The sequence below is a fragment of the Diceros bicornis genome, chromosome 7 (genome assembly GCF_020826845.1).
Source record: "Diceros bicornis minor isolate mBicDic1 chromosome 7, mDicBic1.mat.cur, whole genome shotgun sequence".
Lineage (NCBI taxonomy): Eukaryota > Metazoa > Chordata > Mammalia > Perissodactyla > Rhinocerotidae > Diceros > Diceros bicornis.
Window position 1 is genome coordinate 13217342 of NC_080746.1, and position 21703 is coordinate 13239044.

A 21703-nucleotide genomic window follows, 5' to 3' on the forward strand; every position below is an offset into this window, starting at 1 on the left:
CCCTACCCCAAGCAGTGGTGCTGGTCTTTCTAGTAGTGGGGATAGTATACAAAATGTAGATTTCCCTGGCTAGAGTCGGGCACCCTGATCAGTGGTTTCAAAGCACACCAGTACACACCAGAGAACAGAGGCTGCACAAGCAGCAACTGAAAAACACTAGCATTGAATCAGAATATTACAGAATAATCTCCCTCCCTCAAACTTTACCACTATGCTAATAGGGCTCAATTATAGTAATAGTGGGTTACACCTGCAAGAGTTGCAGGACACAGATTCTCTTTGGGGAAGAACATTTAAGGATGCCTAAGGTAAACAGACTTGCAAAAACAGGACACTAGAGGAATTTGAAGCCTCTGGTACCCGCAGCTACTACAAGCAGTAAACACAATCCAACTACTAGCCAAATTATCATAAATCCTCACACTAAAGGCCTATTTACCTCAGTTCCTCTTACCTTATACAACATGACCAGCTTTCAACAGAAAATTACAAGCACACTAAAGGCAAGAATAAACAGTCTGAAGAGATAAAGTACTCATCAGAACCATTCCCAGATATGACACAGATGTTGGAATTATCAGATAGAGAATTTAAAACAACTATGATTAATATGTTAAGAGCTGCTAATGAAAAAGTAGACACAGAAGAACAAATGGGTAATGTAAGCAGAGAGATAAAAACTCTAATATAGAATCAAAAGAAAATGCTAAAAATAAAAAACATTGTAATGGAAATGGAGAATGTCTTTATGGGTTCAAGATTTGTCCCAATTGCCAACAAGTCTTGGGTAAGTTTCAAGTCATGCCAGCTGGGTAGAAGTGAATTTGTAATGGCAGGGGATTCTTGTAGGCTACCACTACCATCTTTGAGCATAAGGTAAAGTACATCAGTAATCCTTGTATTCCACTCAGTGCTGAGTAGAACTTTGTAAAGCATCTGACAGTGATGTTTAATGAATATACAGCAGGCTGCCTATTATGAAATTGCTCTCTGTTTTGATTTTTAGAGTTTTTCCCACCTGGGAATGTCTAGGCACACTTCATTAATGATTTCAAATATTATGATACCACATCATCAAATATGTGAATATACAGCCAGCGTCAGTCTTTAGAGGAGTAATAGAAAGTCTCATATGTCATATCCGTTAATATTAGAGTCCTTGTTTTCATTTATATCTAATGATCTTAAGTGCTATCATTAGGGTGTCTCACCACTTCAGACTTGTTGCTGCACAAATTTCAATCATATTTTCAAAATTCTATTATGGCTTTCTACTGTCCCTGATGACTGTGACTAATAGAGCGGTACTGAATCTTTAGGGTTTCACAAATGTCTCTTTTGATCTAATATGCATGCCCCCCCTAGTCACTTTTGATAGTATGGGTATCCAAAATACAGTCATGTGCCACAAAACAACAGTCAAAAAAGGGCCACATATATGACAGTAGTCCCATAAGGTTAGTACTATATAGCCTAGATGTGTAGTAGGATATACTATCTAGGTTTGTCTAAGAACGCTCTATGATGTTCACACAACAACAAAATTGCCTAATAATATATTTCTCAGAATTTATTCTGTTGTTAAGCGATGCATGACCATATGAGAATAAAGTCCCTTGAAAACATTTTGCTGATGATAACTTTGTATAAGGATATGATAATTCCCATTTTGAAAATATCCTCCCATTCTACCAAGGAGGAGGAGATATGCTTTTGTCTTAATTTTTCCCACAGTGAGGAAAATAAAGTCACATTGTAAACATTTAACACTTGAGTGCAGTCCACCTAACACATCCTCATCTCCACCAAGGGACACTGTATCCTTGCACCTTCTGGCGTGCTAGTGCTTGGGGAGGGGCAGGTCCTGGCCAATATGTATGAATGGTCTGGACATTGAGATTATCAGAGAATAAAAAGGAATGTGGAATGCTTTGGATTTAGTCTCTTGTGTCCAAAGTATCTTCTCATTAGCACTAAAAGACTCAAGATGCATTATGATTTGGCCTGGAAAACATAAGCTCTGTGAATTTGGTGTTAATTATTATGAGTTATGTAGTTGGAGCAAGGCTTTGTTATCTGTATATTTAATTTTATTTATTTTCAGATGGCAATTCACTCTACTACCTAATCTGTGTTAGATGCCATGTTCTTTACCATGGTACTTCATATATACTTTGCGACCTTCTAAAATTCATTTGTTTACTTATGTGTTTCCCATTGGACACTGACGTTCCGCAACACAAATACTGTCTTGACGTACGAATCTCTTGTGCCATAAACAGAGTAGTGACTTAACTAAATTTGTTGAAGGAACTATTGAATTGATTAATTAATTGAGGGAGCAGGATTGAATTGATGAACAAGTATCAACATTGGGATCATTATAAAAGTTACCCTATTTATGCTAGATTTGACCCAGATTCTTTCTATGTTAGTTATTTACTTCTTATAATTTAGCTATTTACTTCTACAATTTAAGAATCTTTTCAACTGCTAGTTAATTCAGAATATATAGCTGCAAGAAATCATGCCATTACCAAACAATGTTTTGAAAATTCAGCTCAACAAGGGAAGGACAGCACTAACCATGAGCCTCAGTGGACAAGTTCAGTACTCCAGAGCCGCTATTTCAAAGAGAATACATCAAAATATGGCACAATGTGATGAAAGATTTGGTCAGATTTCATCGTGTGGAATGCAAACATCAATGCTGAATTATTTTATTCTTTTCTATTTTCCCCTTTTGAAAATAGTGATAACTGATAACTGATAACTTTTAGAGCATAATAATGACACAATGAAGTGTTTACAAAATAAAGTTGTCCTTATTATTATTTGGTAATGCAAAGGATTCATTATTGAAGTATTAAAATTATCCATCATTTTTCTTTATTTTCCAGAGGTTTTTCATACCATCCTACCTCCCTCATCTTTTTCTGTTTATCTCTTCTGTTACACCTTTTTCAATTGCTTGAAGAGGAATGTATGAGGAAGGATTATGGGCAGATCTTCTGAGTTTTGGAGTGCTTTGTATTGGGCCAATTACAGCACATAAGAGACAAATGTTGAAGAAGAAGGAAAACAAAGTTTGGTTTTAGTCATACAGAAATTGATGTAATAGTTTTATCTCCAAATTGAAATGTCTAACAAAGTAAAGTTATTAGTGATTGGAATAAGGAATACAGGAAGTGCATGGATAGGAAGAGTTGGCGTCTGTTTAGGAATGAGATCTAATATCCCGAGTGTGGATCGGAAATTGGGTCCCTCAAAAAGTATGTAGACATATTTGGAAATGAAAAAAGTCTGCAGCAGGGAGAATATTCTAAAGAAAACAAAGCAAGATTTATATATGTGGATATTACAGGGCTAAGACAGGATTTTTCCTTGAAGATTCACCAGCTTAATGTGGAGCACATAAGTACACAGACAGGATGATACATTTAGAATCTAATTCAGTCGGAGGTAGAGTAGACAGGTACTTTTCACAGTCTATGGAAAAAAATGTAGTTTAAAAAAAAATCCTATATTTGAGATACAAAATGGAAAAATCTGTGCTTTGTTATTTCAACGATTATTGATGTTCATTGATATTGTCTTGATCCCCAAAGACAGAAAGTTCCTGAAATTCAGGGATAGCAATGTAGGGTAGAATTTAACACCATGGGTTTTGAAGCCAGATGGTCTGGGATTAAACCTTGACCATATTCCTCACTAACTGTGAATAGTAAGTAATCTAACCTTCCTCAATTTTTTCTTCTCATATAAAACGTTACCTATCTCATAGGGTTCTTACAAAGATTGACTTATAAAGTCTCTAGCATATCCCAAGCTCAATAGTGTTACTATTTTTGCCTCTGAATTATTCTGGAATAATTTAATTTGGCATAATTTTAATGTTTTATGTATTTAATTATAGTTAAATTCCTTGAAAACTAGTAAAATGGGAATACCAAATTTATCAAAATAGTTAATTAATCAGAATGATTACATTGTCAATAATAGTGTTAATCATGACAGTAATTTATGGTCAGTGACTTAAGGAAAGCTACATCGTGCATCTCCAAAAATACTGTGTTAGTGGGTAGGGATCATTGAATAATTTGTAAACATAATGATTCTGAGAATCAGGCTATCTCGCTGGTGGGCCCAGGTGTGAATTTAGAAACTTTAATTAAGAATTTATTATAAATCAGTATCACTCAAAGCACTTTTATTTCTAGTAGCTCATTTAATCTTCATAACAGTATTTTGAAAATGGATCTTTTACAGATGGGAAATTGAGGTACAGAGCATAAAATTATTTCTAGGCTTATTTGAGCCAGTATTTGAGCCAATTTCATTTGCATGCCATTATAGCACATCATCCATTACATGTCGATGGCCACCACTATGAGCTACGTATCTATGCATTAGGGTGTTTTGTCTTTACCAGGTCTTAATTTTCAAATTTATAGAAGAAATATGTTTAAATCCCATGATAACCAGTTACTTAATTATATTTTCATTTCTCCACTCTCTAAATAAGAAACACCATTGGCCCCAGCCTGCAATGTGGGGTGTCCCTGTCCCAGAGCAGCTTGTAGTTTGGTTTAGCTGAATTTTCAAGACTCTAAGATGGTGAGAGAAGATCTATCTGGGCAACACGACCAGCTACCACCATCTGTAGTAAAAGGATCCAGCATAGAATGGTTCTGTGCTAAATACGGGCAGGTCAGGTAGCACAGGTATTCAAGGTGAAAATATGTAATGCTGACTAGAGGTATTTGCTGATAACTTTGGCCTGATTCAACTTATCAAAGCTGAGGAGCTGCAGGGCTCTTGCAAGGTGAGGATTGTTCCCAGTTACTGAAAGGAGCATGTCAGAGCCACAACTTGTCTTAGCAGACTCACCTAGAGAGAGAGCCATCTGTTCAGAAGAAGTTCAGAACTCTTTCAATGTGAGAGCAATTAAGAGGGTCAAGATGTGCTAGAGAAGAGGGGTAGTCACCTTGGGACCCACACACACACACACACACAGAGTGACTAAAAGAATTGAAAAGGCAGCTGCACAGCTGCAACCACGAGTAAATGACATCTGATATTTGTTGCTATTCTTGAACAGTATCCACATGATTCTAAATTCCCAAGTTTATAATCAGTGTATATAAGACATAACCAAAAAAATGCATATTATCAACTTAGATATACGAATAACTCAATCCTCTGTATCTGAAATCCAGTCAGAATATTTTTCTTAAAAAAGATAAAAACAATGTTATATGTCAATTATATGTAAATAAAACTGGAAAAAAGGTAAAATAAATCTATTATAGAGAAATGGGTCGATAGATCAAAATTTAAGCATGTTCATCGTAAATAATAAATTTAATTGTGATTTTTTTAAATTCCTTAGAAAATTTGTGAAAAAAATATTCCTGAGTGGGTGGTTTTGGATAACATTTAACAATAGGAAGTACACATGCAATAATTCATATGTTGATGATTAATTTATATCACTAATTTTTTTAAAAATGAGCATATCTACATTGAGCATTTATTTGCTCTCAGAATATGCTACTTTGTCCTTTAGCTTCACCAGAGCTTTCCTCACGTCCTTGTTCCTCAGGGTGTACACCACGGGATTTAGAAGGGGCATCAGCACAGTGTAGGAAACTGCCACAACCCCATCCACAGCATCCCTGGAGCCTGGCCTCAGGTAAATGAAGACACACGGAAGGAAGAAACAAAGGACCACAATGCGGTGAGAGGCACAGGTCTGAAAGGCTCTGCACCTCCCCTCTGAGGTGTGGATCTTCAGGATGGAACAGACAATGGACACATAGGACAGCACTATCGGGAGAAAGCAGCCCAAGGCCATTACCCCAATGTTGACAAAGATCACCATCTCATCGGCAGAGGTGTCTGCACAGGCCAATTTGAGGATGGGCGGCGCATCACAGAAGTAATGCTGGATCTGGTCAGGCCCACAGAAGGGCAAACAGAACATCAGTGTGGTCTGGACAGCAGAGTGCAGAGAGCCACTGAGCCATGTGCTTGTGGCCAGGAGGGTACACGTTCTCACACTCATCATGCTGGTGTACCTGAGCAGGTAACTGATGGCCAGGTAGCGGTCATAGGACATGACTGTGTAGAGGAAACCCTCGGTGCTCCCCAGGAAGTGGAAGGAGTAGAGCTGGGCCACACAGCTGTGAAAGGAGATAGCCCTGCCTCTTGGGGAGACCAAGGTCATCAGCATTTTGGGCACAGTGACTGTGGAGAGCCACATGTCAATGAAGGACAGGTTGGTCAGGAAGTAGTACATGGGGGTGTGGAGGTGGGAATTCACCATGATCACCAGCAGCATGAGGAAGTTCCCCACCACAGTGAGTACATAAATCACCAAGAAGATTCCAAAGAGGGGGGTGTCCAGCGCTGGTGCATGGGGAAGGCCCATGAGGATGAATGTTGTCATGAGGCTCACATTTGTCATTTTTCCACACCTTTGTTCCCTCTCCCTGTGAGAATATAAAAAACACCCAACATTTAAATGAGAGCTGAGAACCCATTCTCTATGTGGTGACTGCATCATTCATGGTAGAAAATTTTGGATTTATACTCATCTTTGCTTATCACAAAGCTTCTTTGGTAAAGGCGATGCAATGATTTCATCATCTGTCTTTCGCATACACACACACAAATAGAGGCATACACAGATGTATGCTAAAGGAAGTAGGAGCAATTCATTACATTCATTTCTATTGGTATATTGTAAATTACCACAAATTTAGCAGCATGAAACAATTCAAATTTACTATCTTATAGTTTTTTGAGTAAGATCAGCTTGGTTCTGTGCTCAAAGTCTCACCAAGTTGAAATCAAGGTGTTAGCTGGGTCTGTTAAACCATCTGAGACTATAATCTCATCTGAGGCTCGGGATCCTCTTCCAAACTTACTGAAGTTGTTGACAAAGTGCATTTCCTTGCAGCTTTAGGACTGAGGTCCCTGGTTTCTTGCTGGCTGTTGGCAGGGAGCATCACTCCCAGCGTTCAGAAGCCACCCTTAAGTCCTAACCACCTGACCATCTGACAACATGGCAGCTTACTTCTTCAAAGCCAGCAGAAGAATCTCTCTCCAGTTTGCTGTGACAAAGTGTAATGTAACATAATGTGACCAAGAAGTGATATCCCACCATATTCACTGGTCCCACCCACACACAAGGGGAAACTATTTAACAAAAAATGTACACTGGGGCAGGAATCTTGGGAGCTATTTGGAACTCTTATTTTGTCTACAGAGTTCATTGAGAAACTTAAAGAACCAAGAATTTAATTGTTGAAAGCAATGAGCATTTCAAAAGTCTATAGTACACCTAAATAATTCTCTGGTGTCCTCATATATAACTTGGCAATAATAATATCACCTGTTCACTGAGAAGTTGTAAGTATTAAGAAAGATCAGCTACATGTAAAGTACTTAGTACAGTGCTCGGCAGGTAACAACTGCTCAATAAGTGATAGTGAATCATACAACACTGTGCCTTGTATTACAGAATTGCCTTATATACACATTATACATATATGGAGAGAGAGATGGATAATAAATAATTTATGTGCTATAGAGACTTCTCGACTTCAAAGCTAGATCTTTGAGGAAGATTTCACATCTGGTACTAGTACTAAGGTCCCACTACCACCACCACCTGCTTAGAAAGAGATTTCTCTCAGAAACAGGTTAAGAATCTCAACTCCATAACAGGATACCTGTAATCTCCCATATGATCCGGAAAATACCAAGCCTAATGCACTCCTAGCCTCATACTTTTCTTATACTAGACTATCCTATACGAGGCTCTGAGAACATAAATTCCATATGTATTTTCCCAACCACAATCCACTGGGTAGAGGTTAGTTTTCTAACATACATTCTTCTACCTTAGATATGTAAATATTTTCTAATATTGGCTTTGTTAGTGATAATATCTCTCCCTCCCATCTTCTGCTCCTCATACTCACAAATCCAGGCAATGCCCTCATTAGAGAATACTATTCCATCAAGTATATGGTTCTTATTTAAAACCTACTACCTGAGACAGGAAAAATGGAACCAATACAAGAGGAAAGGACATATATCAGTTCAATGTTAAGAAAAGTTGGGTTTCTGTACAATGAAAAGTGAGGCAGAAATGATGTTATTGATTTAATCTAAATTATTGTTGAGAGAGTGTTATTAATTGTTCTGTGAGAGAAGACTATGAATCTGGCTCATCAGTATGAGAGAAACAAGGATCTCTGCTCTTAGCAAAGCCCAGACAAGATGTATCCTATCTCCAGATAATGTGCCTTAAGCTATAATAAATCTATATTTTTCAAATAAAAGAATAAATAGCAGAGATAGGATTATCCTGATCATCTACATATATATCAGAACCTAAAAAATGGAACACACATATCTCTGAAATTTCTCTTGTACCATTGGCATCTCATCACCAGGATAATCTCACATTCAGATTAGATGACATATGAAAATTTTATCAGGTGAATAACAAGGTAGCCTGAGACTTAGGGCAGGTGTATCAATTAAAGACGTCAATGTTTGACTCGTTTGTCCGTGCTGTAGCAACTTAATCCTTATTTGTAGGCCCTCAATTAGTAATTGTATATGTATACGGAGGAAGAAAGAGACTAGATAACCAAATTTAGAAGGAAGTTTAACAACCCCCAAGTATCTTAACTCTGAATGGAATTTTAAGAAGGAAAGAAGGGGGAAGTAAAAGAAATCTACCTTTCTAAGAACTTACCTTACAATATGTGATTCATTTCAGTATAAAACTCATGTGTGGTGTTTCTTTCCCCAAATTTTTCAATTTCTGCATACTACGATGGGGCACTAGTTTGCAAGTTATTACCTAAAGAACAGATACACCTGTGGTTTCTTGGTGAGAAAGAGTAGTTCATGTCTGGTCAAGGACCCAACTAGTTGAAGTACAGGGAATGGAAATTAACATGGCTGGATGTGTAGGAGCTTAACGTGGTTTAGTGTCGCAGGGGATAGGATTACTCTTGGGTCTTCAGGCCCCTTGATGAGCAGAAAAATAACAGGAAGAGTCTAATGAAAGATTTTTAATAATCATGCATATATTTCCCTATGTGTTTGTTATTTGAACCAACCCTCCTGAGAATTGTTGATGTCTTCCTGGAGCTAATATTTATGCCTAAGAGGAAAGGACTCAGGTACCCTTTTCCCTCACCAGTGATGCAGATAGGTCCACAACTGCTTACTCTCAACTTAAAATTGTCCAGAATCCATAAATAGTTACCACCTGTTTGCACTCTCTTATCAATATCAGTCTCTCTTTCACCATCTTCTTAAGATGGTTTAAAACATCTAAATTTCCAGTTTTTTTCTACAGCTGAATTATAGATATAATTGTGATAGTCTTTATGTCATGGGGTTAGGTAAAGATATTTTGAAGAAAAGAAACAAGCAAAAAAGGCTAACCATAAGAAATGATACATTGAACTAAATTGATTGCATTTTAAAGTACAAATTTTGTAGCTAATTTTCATTGATCATATTTAATAAAGCTAGAGATTAATAACCAGATTATAAGTAAAGAAGACAAAGCAATTGGGAACCTAAACCAATTTCCTAAACACCACTTCAGTTAATAAAGTAATTACAGCTATAATTATAATTATGTAGAATATAATAACTCTTTACATTATATCTAAAGTAAAATTACTTTCAGGTGAAGTAAAGATTTAAATAACGGGGAAAAAACTCCAATCACTAAAATATTATATAAGTAAACCTGGTAACCTTGCATATAGGGAAAACCTTCATAATGACTTTTGATATCTGGTATATGAATCTTCTAGTTTTTATTTCTTCAAGATTATCTTGACCATTGGGGGGCCTGTTCCATTTCAAAATTCACTTTAGGGTCCACGTGTCCATATCTACAGAATAAAGTGCTGGGATTATTCAGAATTGCATTGAGTCTATAAACAAGTTGAGGAGACATAGAATCTTTAAACATTGATTCTTTCAACCCATGAGCACATTACAAGCCTCCATTTCCTCAGCAACATTTATATATCTCTCTAATATGTTTTACAATTTCCATTATTTTTGTCTTACATATCTTTACTTACATTTATATCCAGATCAGCGTTTCTCAACCTTGGCACTATGGACATTCAGTGCAAGACAAGTCTTAAGGGAGCTGTGCTGTGCTTTACGACATGTTTAGCAGCATCGCTTACCTCTAGCCACTAGATGCCAGTATTTGTGACAACCAACAGTTTCTCCAGACATTGTCAAATGACAGCTGAGAGCCACTGATCTAGATATTTAATATTTGATTTTTTACTTTGAACCTAAACATACATAAACAAATGGGCACAAATTACAAGTGCATGAGCCATTTTTACATGTAGTTGTAGATCATACATTCTCACTGCTGTATAGCAATTCACAATTTATTTTTCATTTAACTGTTGACAGCCATTTGAATAATTTCCAAATTTTCCTGTTAAAAATAGTGCTGCAAAAAACTAGAATACACATTTTGCATATATGTATATATATGTATATATGTGTGTGTGTAATTTCCTTTGGCAAATCCATATATTATATGCCTTTCTTTTGGATACACATTTGCATTTGTATACATACACACATACATTTCTATCAGATATATACCTAGGAGTGGAATTGCTGCATCATAGGGAATGCATATGATCAGTTTCAGTAGATGCTGCCACACAGTTTTACACCAATTTATTCTCCCAGTAGCAGTGCTTGAAGTCTCCAGTTGTTCCACATATGACCATCCTTTGACATCATCTGTCTTTTTTTACTTTAGCCTTTTTAGCAGGTTTAATAGGTGGTATCCAACTGTGGTATAATTTGTATTTTTCCTCATTAGAGAAGACAGTTCCATCAAGTATAAGTTTCTTATGTAAAATCTACTACCTGAGCCAGGAAAAATGGAATAAATGCATGGGGAAAGAACCTATGTCAGCTAGATGTCAAGAGAAGTTGGGATTCTGTACAATGAAAAGTGAGGCAGAAATGACATTATTGTTTTTATACAAAATACTGTCAAGTTCAGGATTGTCATTAATTGATCTACGAGAGAAGACTCTGAAACTGGCTCACCAATGTGACAGAAACAAGGATCTCTGCTTTTAGCAAACCCCAGACAAAATGTATCCTATCTCCAGGCAATGTGGCTTAGGCTATATTAAACCTATATTTTTTCAAAGAAAAGAATAAATAGCAGAGACAGAATTATTATGATCACCTACATGGAAATCAGAACTCAAACAGTGGAACAAACATATCTCTGAAATTTCTCCTGTACCAGTGGGATTCCATCACCAGGATAATTTCACATTCAAATTAGATGAAATATGAAAATTTTCACCAGCTGATTTACAAGGTAGCCTGAGACTTAGGCAGGAGTAACAATCAGATTTTGCTCCTGAAAAATCCAACTATTTCTTTCCCGAGACTCTGACGCCACTTCCCTAACGCCCTCACATGATCTGTTCAGAAACCTGGGAATTTTCAGCACCTCCCCCTACTAGCTTCATCTAAGGTTTTCATAGCACTCCAGAAAAAGAACTTCCATCCTTTACAGCATGGAGCTAAGGAAAAAGAATTCTACAAAATGCTTCTGATTTTTACTACATGAAAGAAGATTCTGAATTATATACCATATTTCAACAATCCTGCAATGAATCTCAAGACTACGGATTTTTTTTTTTAATTTACGTCTTTTTCTCTTTATATTTGAGGTATTTTATTTTATTTTTTTTTAATTTTTTAAATTTTATTGCAGTAACATTGGTTTATAACATGGTATAAATTTCAGGTATATATCATTATACTTCTATTTCTGCATATTTCTGCATACATCATGTTCACCACCCAAACACTAATTACAATCTATCTCCATGCACATGTGTGTAGTCATCCCTTTGGCCCTCCTCCCTCCTCTCTTCCCCTCTGGTAACCACCAATCCAATCTCTGTCTCTGTGTGTTTGTTGTTGTTTTTATCTTCTACTTACGAGTGAGGTCATACGGTATTTGACCTTCTCCCTCTGACTTATTTTGCTTACCATAATACCCTCAACGTCCACCTATGTTGTCACAAATGGCTGGATTTCATTGTTTCTTATGGCTGAGTAGTATTCCATTGTGTATATATACCACATCTTCTTTATCCATTTGGCCCTTGATGGGCACTTAGGTTGCTTCTGAGTCTTGGCTACTGTGAATAACGCTGCAATGAACACAGGGGTGCATGTATCTTTACGCATTGGTGTTTTCATGTTCTTTGGATAAATACCTAGCAGTGAAATAGCTAGATCCTGTGGTAGTTCTATTCTTAATTTTTTGAGGAATCTCCATACTGTTTTCCATAGTGGCTGCACCAGTTTGCACTCCCACCAGCAGTGTATGAGTTCCCTTCTCTCCACATCCTCTCCAACACTTGTTGTTTCCTGTCTTGTTAATTATAGCCATTCTGACAGGGGTGAAGTGATATCTCGTACTTTTGATTTGCATTTCTCTGATAGTTAATGAAGTTGAACATCTTTTCATGTGTCTGTTGGCCATCTGTATATCTTCTTTGGAGAAATGTCTGTTCAGGTCTTTTGCCCATTTTTTAATTGGGTTGTTAGGTTTTTTGTTTTTGAGCTTTATGAGTTCTTTACATATTTTGGATATTAACCCCTTATCAGATTTACAGTTTGCAAATATTTTCTCCCAATTGTTAGGTTATCTTTTCATTTTGTTGATGATTTCCTTTGCTGTGCAGAAGCTTTTTAGTTTGATGTCGTCCCATTTGTTTATTCTTTCCATTGTTTCTCTTGTCAGGGCTATGGATTCTTGAACAGAGATTTCGTTCTCTGTCTTTCTATTAGCTCTGTTCAATTCTTACCAGCAGGGGATCACCTGGGATCAAAGGTCCCCTGTAAATGGCCTGGAGTGGCGTCAGGATTTCTGTGCCCTCTAGGTCAGCCCGCATAAGCTTAACTCTCCTCAGTGCTTCCTCCATGGTATACTGACTGTAATTCACACTGTTCCTGAGAAAAACAAACATAGCCAGTGACATGATAGCTACTGGACATGGCCCAGTATTGAGTCCCTGAATTGTGATACGGCCATGGCAAACAACCTTACCTGAAACTGCCAATGCCAAAGTCAATTCTGCAGTAACCCCTTTAACAAGCTAGTCCTTTCTTTAAAGTATCCTTGTGAATTCTCTATGGCCTTTCTAGTAACTTACAGAAAGAATGCCTCATAGGGAGTTCCAAATCCATAGACATTGAAATAACAACCTATAGACAAACTCTTCAGCAGTAAAATCAGTGTCTCCTGAAGGAAGAGAGTATGAGGAGACAGAGTGAGAGGGATCCTCTCAGACACACAGACCCTGCCCGTCTCATTCTTGAAGGTCTGGGCCTTCATCTCCTTCATGCCTCCAGGCCCTTGTGGCCCAAGGCTAAACTCAGGTGGTCACATTAGCTGTAGCTCAGGTGGGGAACAGATGGACGTGATTTAACTCCTGAAATTCATCCCCACTTGAGCACGTGACCAGAAAAAGAAAGAAACTAGTTTTACCTTGGCTGCCTCTATGCGCAGCTGAGATTTATCCTGTTTACTCATGGGGCCCTGCATACTTCCTGAGCGGTCCATGAGGAAGACAAATTCTCCACAGGTATTTGGTGGCTGAGCTTCTGGGATATTTGGGTAGAAACTCACCGTCGCAGATGGACCTCCCATCAAACAATCTACTCAGAAAGGATAAGGACACCGTAAGACAAATGAACTCAAGAATCCTAAAGATCTCAAGAATCAATTGTAGTGAGTTACATAGGGAGCTGAGAAAACCCAAATCTAAAACAGAGTTTGATCTTTATACTCCTATCTGCTGGCAAAGAGTTTGAGGTGAGTTATAAACATATAAAAGGTATAGAAGAGGAACACATAAAAAAGAGAAGAGGGTAGAGGTTACCAGGCACAAGCAATAATTAAAATATCATAATTGAATGCTAGTTTCCTAGCAGTGAGGCAAATGAGTGAAATATATTCAGTTAAAATGGTCCAGCATTTGCCAGAAGAATCAAGCTATTTTATTTGCAGAGATACCTTCTCTTCAAAACAAATCAATGGGGAATTTATCATGTGGGTCCTTGTTTAAGTCTTTAATTACAGCTGTGAAAAAATGATGCTCGGGCTGGCCCCGTGGCTTAGCGGTTAAGTGCACATGCTCCCCTGCTGGCGGCCCGGGGTTCGGATTCCGGGAGCACACTGACACACTGCTTCTCCGGCCATGCTGAGGCCTCGTCCCACATACAGCAACTAGAAGGATGTGCAGCTATGACATACAACTATCTACTGGGGCTTTGGGGGAAAAATAAATAAATAAATAAAATAAAATAAATGATGCTCATGTGGACAATTCTTATGTTGACAATTTACACAAGCTGAGAGTGTAGTAAGTGTCATACACACCAAGGAAAGTCCATCTGCTTTGGGTATGAAGCACTTACCGATGTTCTCCAGAACAAAGAAAGAGAAGCACTGGGATGTGTGTTGGACTCGAATATCATCATCCAAATGATAGTATGGAGGAGACCACAGGAGCCTGGCCCTTGTCACCAAGTTGTCAAACCCATAGCTGTCATTTTATTTTGAGGAGCAAGAGAAATCTGATGCAGGAATTGAAATGTTAGTATTGAGATAACGATGAAATGAGAATCACTGGGTTATATGAACCCTAGTTTTACAATTTAGAGAATATAAGAGAACACAGATTTAAATTCCAATATCTTATTTTTTTAAAGCCAGGATTATAGGTTTAAATTTTCTGTATCCCTGGGATTCAGAATGATTACAGGACTTGGCTCAGTTTAGTCTTTTACCCATGGGACACCCCAATAACCAAACTGGCTTCCAAATAAAATGGGTGTGGCTCAGCAAATGTTTGATAGAACACTAGTTCAAAAATAACTCCTACACAATCCAGATCTCTGGATATCTGGCGGAAGAAGAGCAGCTTTTTTAATGGACAAAGTGGATTTCTTTCCATTCTGAGAGAGCTGGTGACGGTGGGACTGGCACTGTACTGAGAAGGCAGAAAGGCTGCCATGAGAATGAAATGAGTTAATATATCTAAACTGTTTAGAACACTGTCAGACACATCCTAACCACTATATGTGTATTATCTACTATAATTCTTTTGGCTTGGCTCAAATTATTTTCACTTCCATGAGTCTCAGCTTTCTCATTTCTAAAGGAGGCATTTCAAACCCTAGCAAGCTATTCTGCTTCCTAGCCTCAGTTTCCTCATCTGAAGAATCAAGGCAGAAATACCTCAAGATTATATTATGGGTTAAGTGATAATAACACACTTAAGGAACTCAGTCTAGGGCTCAACTCAGATTAAGCTCTTAATAATAATTTTATAAAATTATTTATAAACTTTGTTTCTATGCAACTATTTTTATTAATTTATAAATGTGATTTTTAAAAAACATCATGTTCTTAATATGGTCAGTACATTCTAAGTTTTTAAAAAACATCTTTTGTATTTTCATGTCTTGGTATGCATCATTTAGCAGAACTCCAAACAGTTTTAGTGAGCCAGACTTCCATTTGTCATTCGTTTCTTGTTTCTTCGTATGGATGGGAATAGCAAGTCATCTTGACAAAACATATGATCTGGAAAGCAAGATTTGAGTGGCCCTTCTGGAAGGAATTCACAAGATTCATAAAGGCTGCCCCTGATGTCCCCCTATGGCCTGCAGAGCTGGTCCCAGGGAACAGATAAGGAAATTTGCACAGGTTGCAAAGGAACTTCTTGGAAGGAAAGGGACAGAGATCTCAATCCTTATCTTTTAAGACCCAACATTATAAAACTTTCTCTGGTGGATTAAAATAATCCTGACTGGAGACCATATCACTGTTGTGGGAGAATTTCAGAGAGGAACTCACCAGAAGGAAAGGACAAAACCAGGTAACTAATGTACAAAGATAGAGCATGGGGCTTCATGGAAGAGGGGCTGGAGCAAACCTGGTTGATGGTGGGAGCCCCTCTAACAGCTTTAGCATGGACAGCTTGCCCTGAGAAAAAATGGTTGAACAAGTGAGAGCAAACTAAAGAGTTCCAATGTGAGAGCTCGAGTATGAATCTACTTTGGCCAAACATTAACAAAGAGAGAGAAGAATAGCCTGCTAAAGATCAACTACGGGGAGTTGTCTTCACGGCAGCTGTAGTTATAGAAGTAAGAGCCTAACCCACGCTGTAGCATTTTGACTACGACTGTCCTCAAGGATGCTTCCATTCCACCAATGTGGAAAATGCTTCAGAAGGGTCAGTATCTCTCCAGTTATGCTTCATGGTCCCTGCAATCCAGGGGCACGGCAGCCCAGGAAGGCCCCAGGAGAGCAACAGAATGACATGGGATATACCAGTTACAATTACAAGGAAAAGTACATATACACTAAGGAAAATTTAGAAAGTAAGAGAAATTCAAGAAATTAATGTTAAACTTATTAAGAAACTAAACTTAGTCTCAGAAATTAAGCAATGAGGTAGGATGAAAAACCTCTGGAGATGGATGGTGGTGATGGTTACACAACAAGGTGGATGTACTTAAGGCAATAGAACTGTATACTTAAAACTAGTTATTGTGGTAAAATTTTATATAACAAATTTTAAAACAGTAAAAAAAAAGACAAAATAAAGAACTCCATATGAGATTACATGCAGGTGTGAGAATTAATCAATGAAAGTTATTTATTAGAAAGCAAAAAAGAAAATAACAAAATAAGCTTAGTATTAATCTAATCACAATTACTACTTGCATACTTCCTGTGTTTTTAAATGTCCCCGGTGCAATAGGTTTTGTGTGTGTGTGTGTTAAGCTGTCTGTATAACTTACTCTTCTTTTAACTTTAACTTACTACTTAACATTCATTGTAAAACATTCATTGTAAGCCTTTTTTCCATATTACTTCAATCTGGAAGTCTACATTATTTTAAGAGCTGCATAATAACTCATTGAGTATACCTAGCATAGTGAATTTAGCTACTGCAAGACATTTTGATTGTTTACCAATCTTCAATATAATAAAAATGGCAGAGGACATTTCAGTGCATATTTTTACTTATATTTAAATTTATTTCCTTAGATAATATTCTCAAAATTAGAATTACCAAAATGAACATTTATTTGACTAACACCTATCGCCAAATTTCTTCTGAAAAGTTTGATACCAATTACTTTTCTTCAAGCAATCTATGAGAGTGCCAAATTCACCACATCTTTCAAAGCATGAGGCATTATCAAATTTGGAAATCTTTGATAATTTGATAAGTGAAAATGTCACATAATTATTTTTATTTTATCTTATTTTTATTTGCACTTGTGGAGACTGATCATTGTCACATATGTTTGTAAGCTAGCTGTGTTTCCTCTTGTGAATTATTTGTTCATGTCCTGTGTCCAATTATCTACTGATCTACTTAAATTTGCCTACCAGACATAACTACATGATATTCATTGAACCTAACCATTTTTGCATGCCATAGTGAAGCTATTTCAATGTTTTACCCACTACTGGATAAAAAAAAAAAGAAAAGTGAGGATAATTTGAGGGAAATTCCAAGACAGGAGTTGTCCCTTAGGAGGTATCCATAAAGGGAGAAAGAAAACACCTGGCTTTGTTTCAGGCGTCCCCATCTCCACAGCCACACTGGGGGTGTGCACCTCACTGTAGTAAATCAGGAGCTCCGCATCTCCGTGAAATCTGCATCCATCAGCCAGGGAAACCTGAGTGGGGAACAGGCAAAGGAGCCATGTTAGAATTATCACACTTGCTGCCTGGGGCTGGGGCCAGAGCTGAGGGCTACAGGCATCTTCCATGAGTGAGCATGGTCAAGGGCAGCAGCAAGAATGGAGAGAAGGCTCTGGAGATTCAACAGAGATAAAGAAGGAACATAGTGTGATTCCCTCTGGGTTAACACGGAAAAGTTAAGAACATTTAGGAAAGACTGAGTGAGGAACAAGGTCAGGACAAAGAACAGGGGTGCTGGCAACAACAGTGCTCTCTTACTCATTACCTGAGCAGAAGTCTTATCATCTTCCTGGTACTCAATAGGACTCAAGGGACAGTCGGATTGGATCCTCTCGATGCCGTGCTGGGAACTGATGGTGGCAACGAGGCTGAGTGTGTAGGGCAGGTCCTCCAAAGGGACTACAGGAGTCTTCATATTAAGGCAACTGTCCTCAGGCCATCCTACAAAAAGTTACCTTAGTTCTGTTTTCCCTTCCCACATCTTTTAGCTCCCCTACAACCTTGACGAGGTTTCCCCAATTAAGTTACCCAACACTAGTATTCGAAGGGAGAGGACATTCACCAGAGAGACGGTATCGAGGGTTCAGGATAGCTGGAAGTACGTAGCGCAGGGCCCCATCTGCTTCCAGGGGCAGCTCCTGCACATACTTCAGGGTGACTGCCACCTTTGATCCAGGGTGAAGGTTCCCCACATTGCAATAGAAGACATCCCTAGAGCTCATGTCCTCCTCCAATAGGAAGGCCTGGTGGCCCTGGCTGATGGCATTCTCATAGTTGGTGTGGGCCTAAGGAGAACAGGGAAACAAAGATGGTCTCAAAGGTTACATGGCTGAGGAAGAAATGAGTGGCACAGAAAACAAAGACTGGTAGGGAGGGACTGAGCTGGTCTTGCCAAATTCGCAGCTATACTCTGAATGCCTCTGATTGATTTCTCCCCCTAAATGATTTTAGGAAAACAGCGGTTAGAGCGGTTAGAAAATAGGAAGAGCATTCAAACATCAGCATTTTTGTGAAGCTGCATTTGTTAGGGATCCTACAGAGTAGGCATTAAGGAAATAAGAAGGGAAGAGATAATGTACTCATCCCTAGTATCTTCATCTTTTCCTGTAATTCTGCCATAATTTTCTTCCCATCCACCATGGCCTTGATGCTGTAGACAGCTGAGTCTCCATCCATCGGAAAGAAGGCCTCCAAGGGAACTTTCCCCTCATTCTCATAGTTTAAGGTAGCAGACACACCAGCCACAAACTCACAAATCGACAAGGTCACAGAGATGCTCTTCAGTGGGGCTGGAGATAGACCAGAGTTCAGGAGTTCAACAAACATTAATAGAATGCCTCCTGCAGGCCAGGCACTGTGTTAGGTGCCAAAGTTGCAATGGCAAGTAAGAGTCATCAATCAGGCTTACCTGGCTCCTCTTGGTGGGTTAGGAGGTCACAGAGGCGCACCATGGCGATGTAGGGTTACTGTGGGAAAGACACATCATGAACAGGTGACACGTTAGGGATTATCTATTCAAATACTAGTACCTTATGTGCTTCTCTCTGGCATAAGAATATATTCAGAGGGTTAATGATGGAGCTAGCAAGCATAAAGAAGATGAAAAGAAGGGGACAAAGATGCCAATAGTAAGAATCCTTTTAAATACCAGACCCGGGTAGGGAAGCTCTAAGATTCTCTAGGTACCCATTAAACAAGAATTCTAACACACCATGAGGCTGGTTCAAACGCCAATTCTACTTTTTCAAAAGTATATTTAATATACCACTCCTTAGGTATATTGAATAAGTGTAATTAACTTAACCCCTCTGAACCTCAGTGTTTTCCTTCTAAAATGGAAAGCAGAATACCTATATGTCATATATGCACATATGAATTAATATATGTGATGTCCCAGGAACAATGCCTGACCTATAGGAAGCATTTAATCAATGATGACAGATATAAGTATTGATCCTGCTATTGTTGTTACTGTTGTTAAATAGACCTCGGCTGTTGCTTTGGATCATGCTATTCAGAGACCTGCACACAAGGAGCTACCTGACCCTGCAACTTAGATCACTTACCTTTTGACTTTTCTTTTGAGGCCCATAATTGAAACCACTGTTTGTCTCTTCCATCCAAGATATTCTAATATATATACAAATATCACATGTGCAACATGTCCTCTACTTTAAATCAGGCCGTTCTAAACATATTTTCCAAATTTTATTACAGTCTTAGACAACCATTTCATGTGATATGGTAACAAAGCAATAAATTTATGTACTTAGATTATGATTTACATTTTGATGCTTTTATGCAGAGAATCAACAGGTGGGTCTCGTCCTAGTCGTTGTCCCTAATACCACTAGAAGCTCCTCTCTGACCATTCTGAACTGAGTCATTAGTGAGCTTGCCTCTCCCTGTTCTGTCAAAGGCTGACCTGAGCTGCAATCTCCAGCACCAATGAGCAGGATTTTCATTGAAAATACACCTTAAAGAGCTAAAAAGGAATTGCCTGGTGCACAAAGAAGGCTGATGAAAAGTGAAACTAATGTCCTTATCCAGAGTCCCAGGGGCAGATGAGTCACTGGGAATCACAACCTGTACTCAGCATCCTACAGGCGAGAAAAACATGTGGGCTCTTGAGAAAGGCAACTTTCCTTCCTAGAACATGCTCTCCATCAAGGATTCTGAAGCCTTTGGCAAGACTATTTCTAGTTTCTGGTCCTCTAAGCTAATGCCAATCACCATTTAGAACATCACACCCCACCCCAATCCAGAGCAATGTCCATATTGCTCATCCATTTGACGAAAATAATGTGTCTTATACACCATGCCCCATCCTCACAAATCAATGCCAATAAATCAGACTTTTCATTCCCTGTCTGTTTTTATTTTGAAGATTTGAATCAAAACTGAGTGTGGCAAACAGCTCACATTTGATAGAGACATTGAGAGCAGTAGTGGTTGTAGGGAGGAGAAAAGATGCTCAGCAAAAGGGTTTCCATGCAGACACTTGACTGGTAAGTTGTCTGGTAGAACAGGCTGGTGCTGGGGGAGGGAGGAATTTCTAAGAACACCAGCAGGGAGCTTAAAGTAGGAAAAGGACACAGGACACAGGAGTATAACAGCTGAAGAAATTGTGTCAGGCTACCAAACCTCTAAGGCTCAGCAGTACTCACCAAGGGTGGCTTTCAGGTGAGGAGACAGAAGCAGAGGGGTGTCTCCTACAAAGAAACAGCCTTCTTTCCTGATTCTAATCCCAGAAGATATCACTCCAGGACTAAATTCCCCATCACTTGGGCTTGCAGTTAAAACAAGCGCCAACAGAGTTGGAGATGGAGAAAGGGAGTTAGAATCGGTGAGTCTTAATCCTCAGGGGTAGGGGGTGGGATCCAGCCCCAGGGCCCGCAGCCTGGTCACCTACCTTCTGCTGTCGGTCTAAGTGCTCTGAGTCACTGCAAAGAGAAAACAGCTGCAGTTTTCTGGCAAGACCATCCCCCTTCTACGGACCCCTTATAAGATACTCATTACATGACAACAGGATCAACAGGAAATTCTTAAACAAATATTCTAATATTCACTGTTCTCTGAATCAAAGGCAAATTCTTTTACCCTGGAACTTTTGCTTTTTCCCTTTGCCTGGTCTTGGCTAAGGAATAATCAGAGGATAGGTAATGGGAAGGGATTTTTTTTTTCAAGTGAAAGTGCTTTAACAGTAACATCGACAATGACATCAAAAACTACACATTTCTGTAACAGACTTAATTACCAAGGGCTTAGTCTGTACTAGGCCCTGATGATAATTCTGGTTGCCAGGCCCTGAATTTTGTGGGCATTATATCATTGACTCCTCATCTC

General features: G+C 38.6%; 2 protein-coding genes across 2 annotated transcripts; both read right to left on the minus strand.

Annotated features, from left to right (window-relative positions):
- Positions 1-5533: 5533 nt before the first annotated feature.
- LOC131407868 (olfactory receptor 10G9-like) lies at positions 5534-6487 on the minus strand. The gene has a single exon (XM_058544467.1). It carries the CDS (start codon positions 6467-6469, stop codon positions 5534-5536), a length of 936 nt encoding a protein of 311 aa, XP_058400450.1. The 5' UTR covers positions 6470-6487.
- A 3811-nt stretch (positions 6488-10298) lies between these two features.
- LOC131408184 (von Willebrand factor A domain-containing protein 5A-like) lies at positions 10299-19308 on the minus strand. The gene is made up of 9 exons (XM_058544726.1): positions 19266-19308; positions 18952-19146; positions 18420-18644; positions 18123-18298; positions 17718-17832; positions 13616-13785; positions 13281-13369; positions 12933-13077; positions 10299-10358 (listed from the first exon to the last, which is right to left on the minus strand). The coding sequence occupies exons 1-9, from the start codon at positions 19306-19308 to the stop codon at positions 10299-10301; spliced, it is 1218 nt and encodes a 405-aa protein (XP_058400709.1).
- Positions 19309-21703: the final 2395 nt, after the last annotated feature.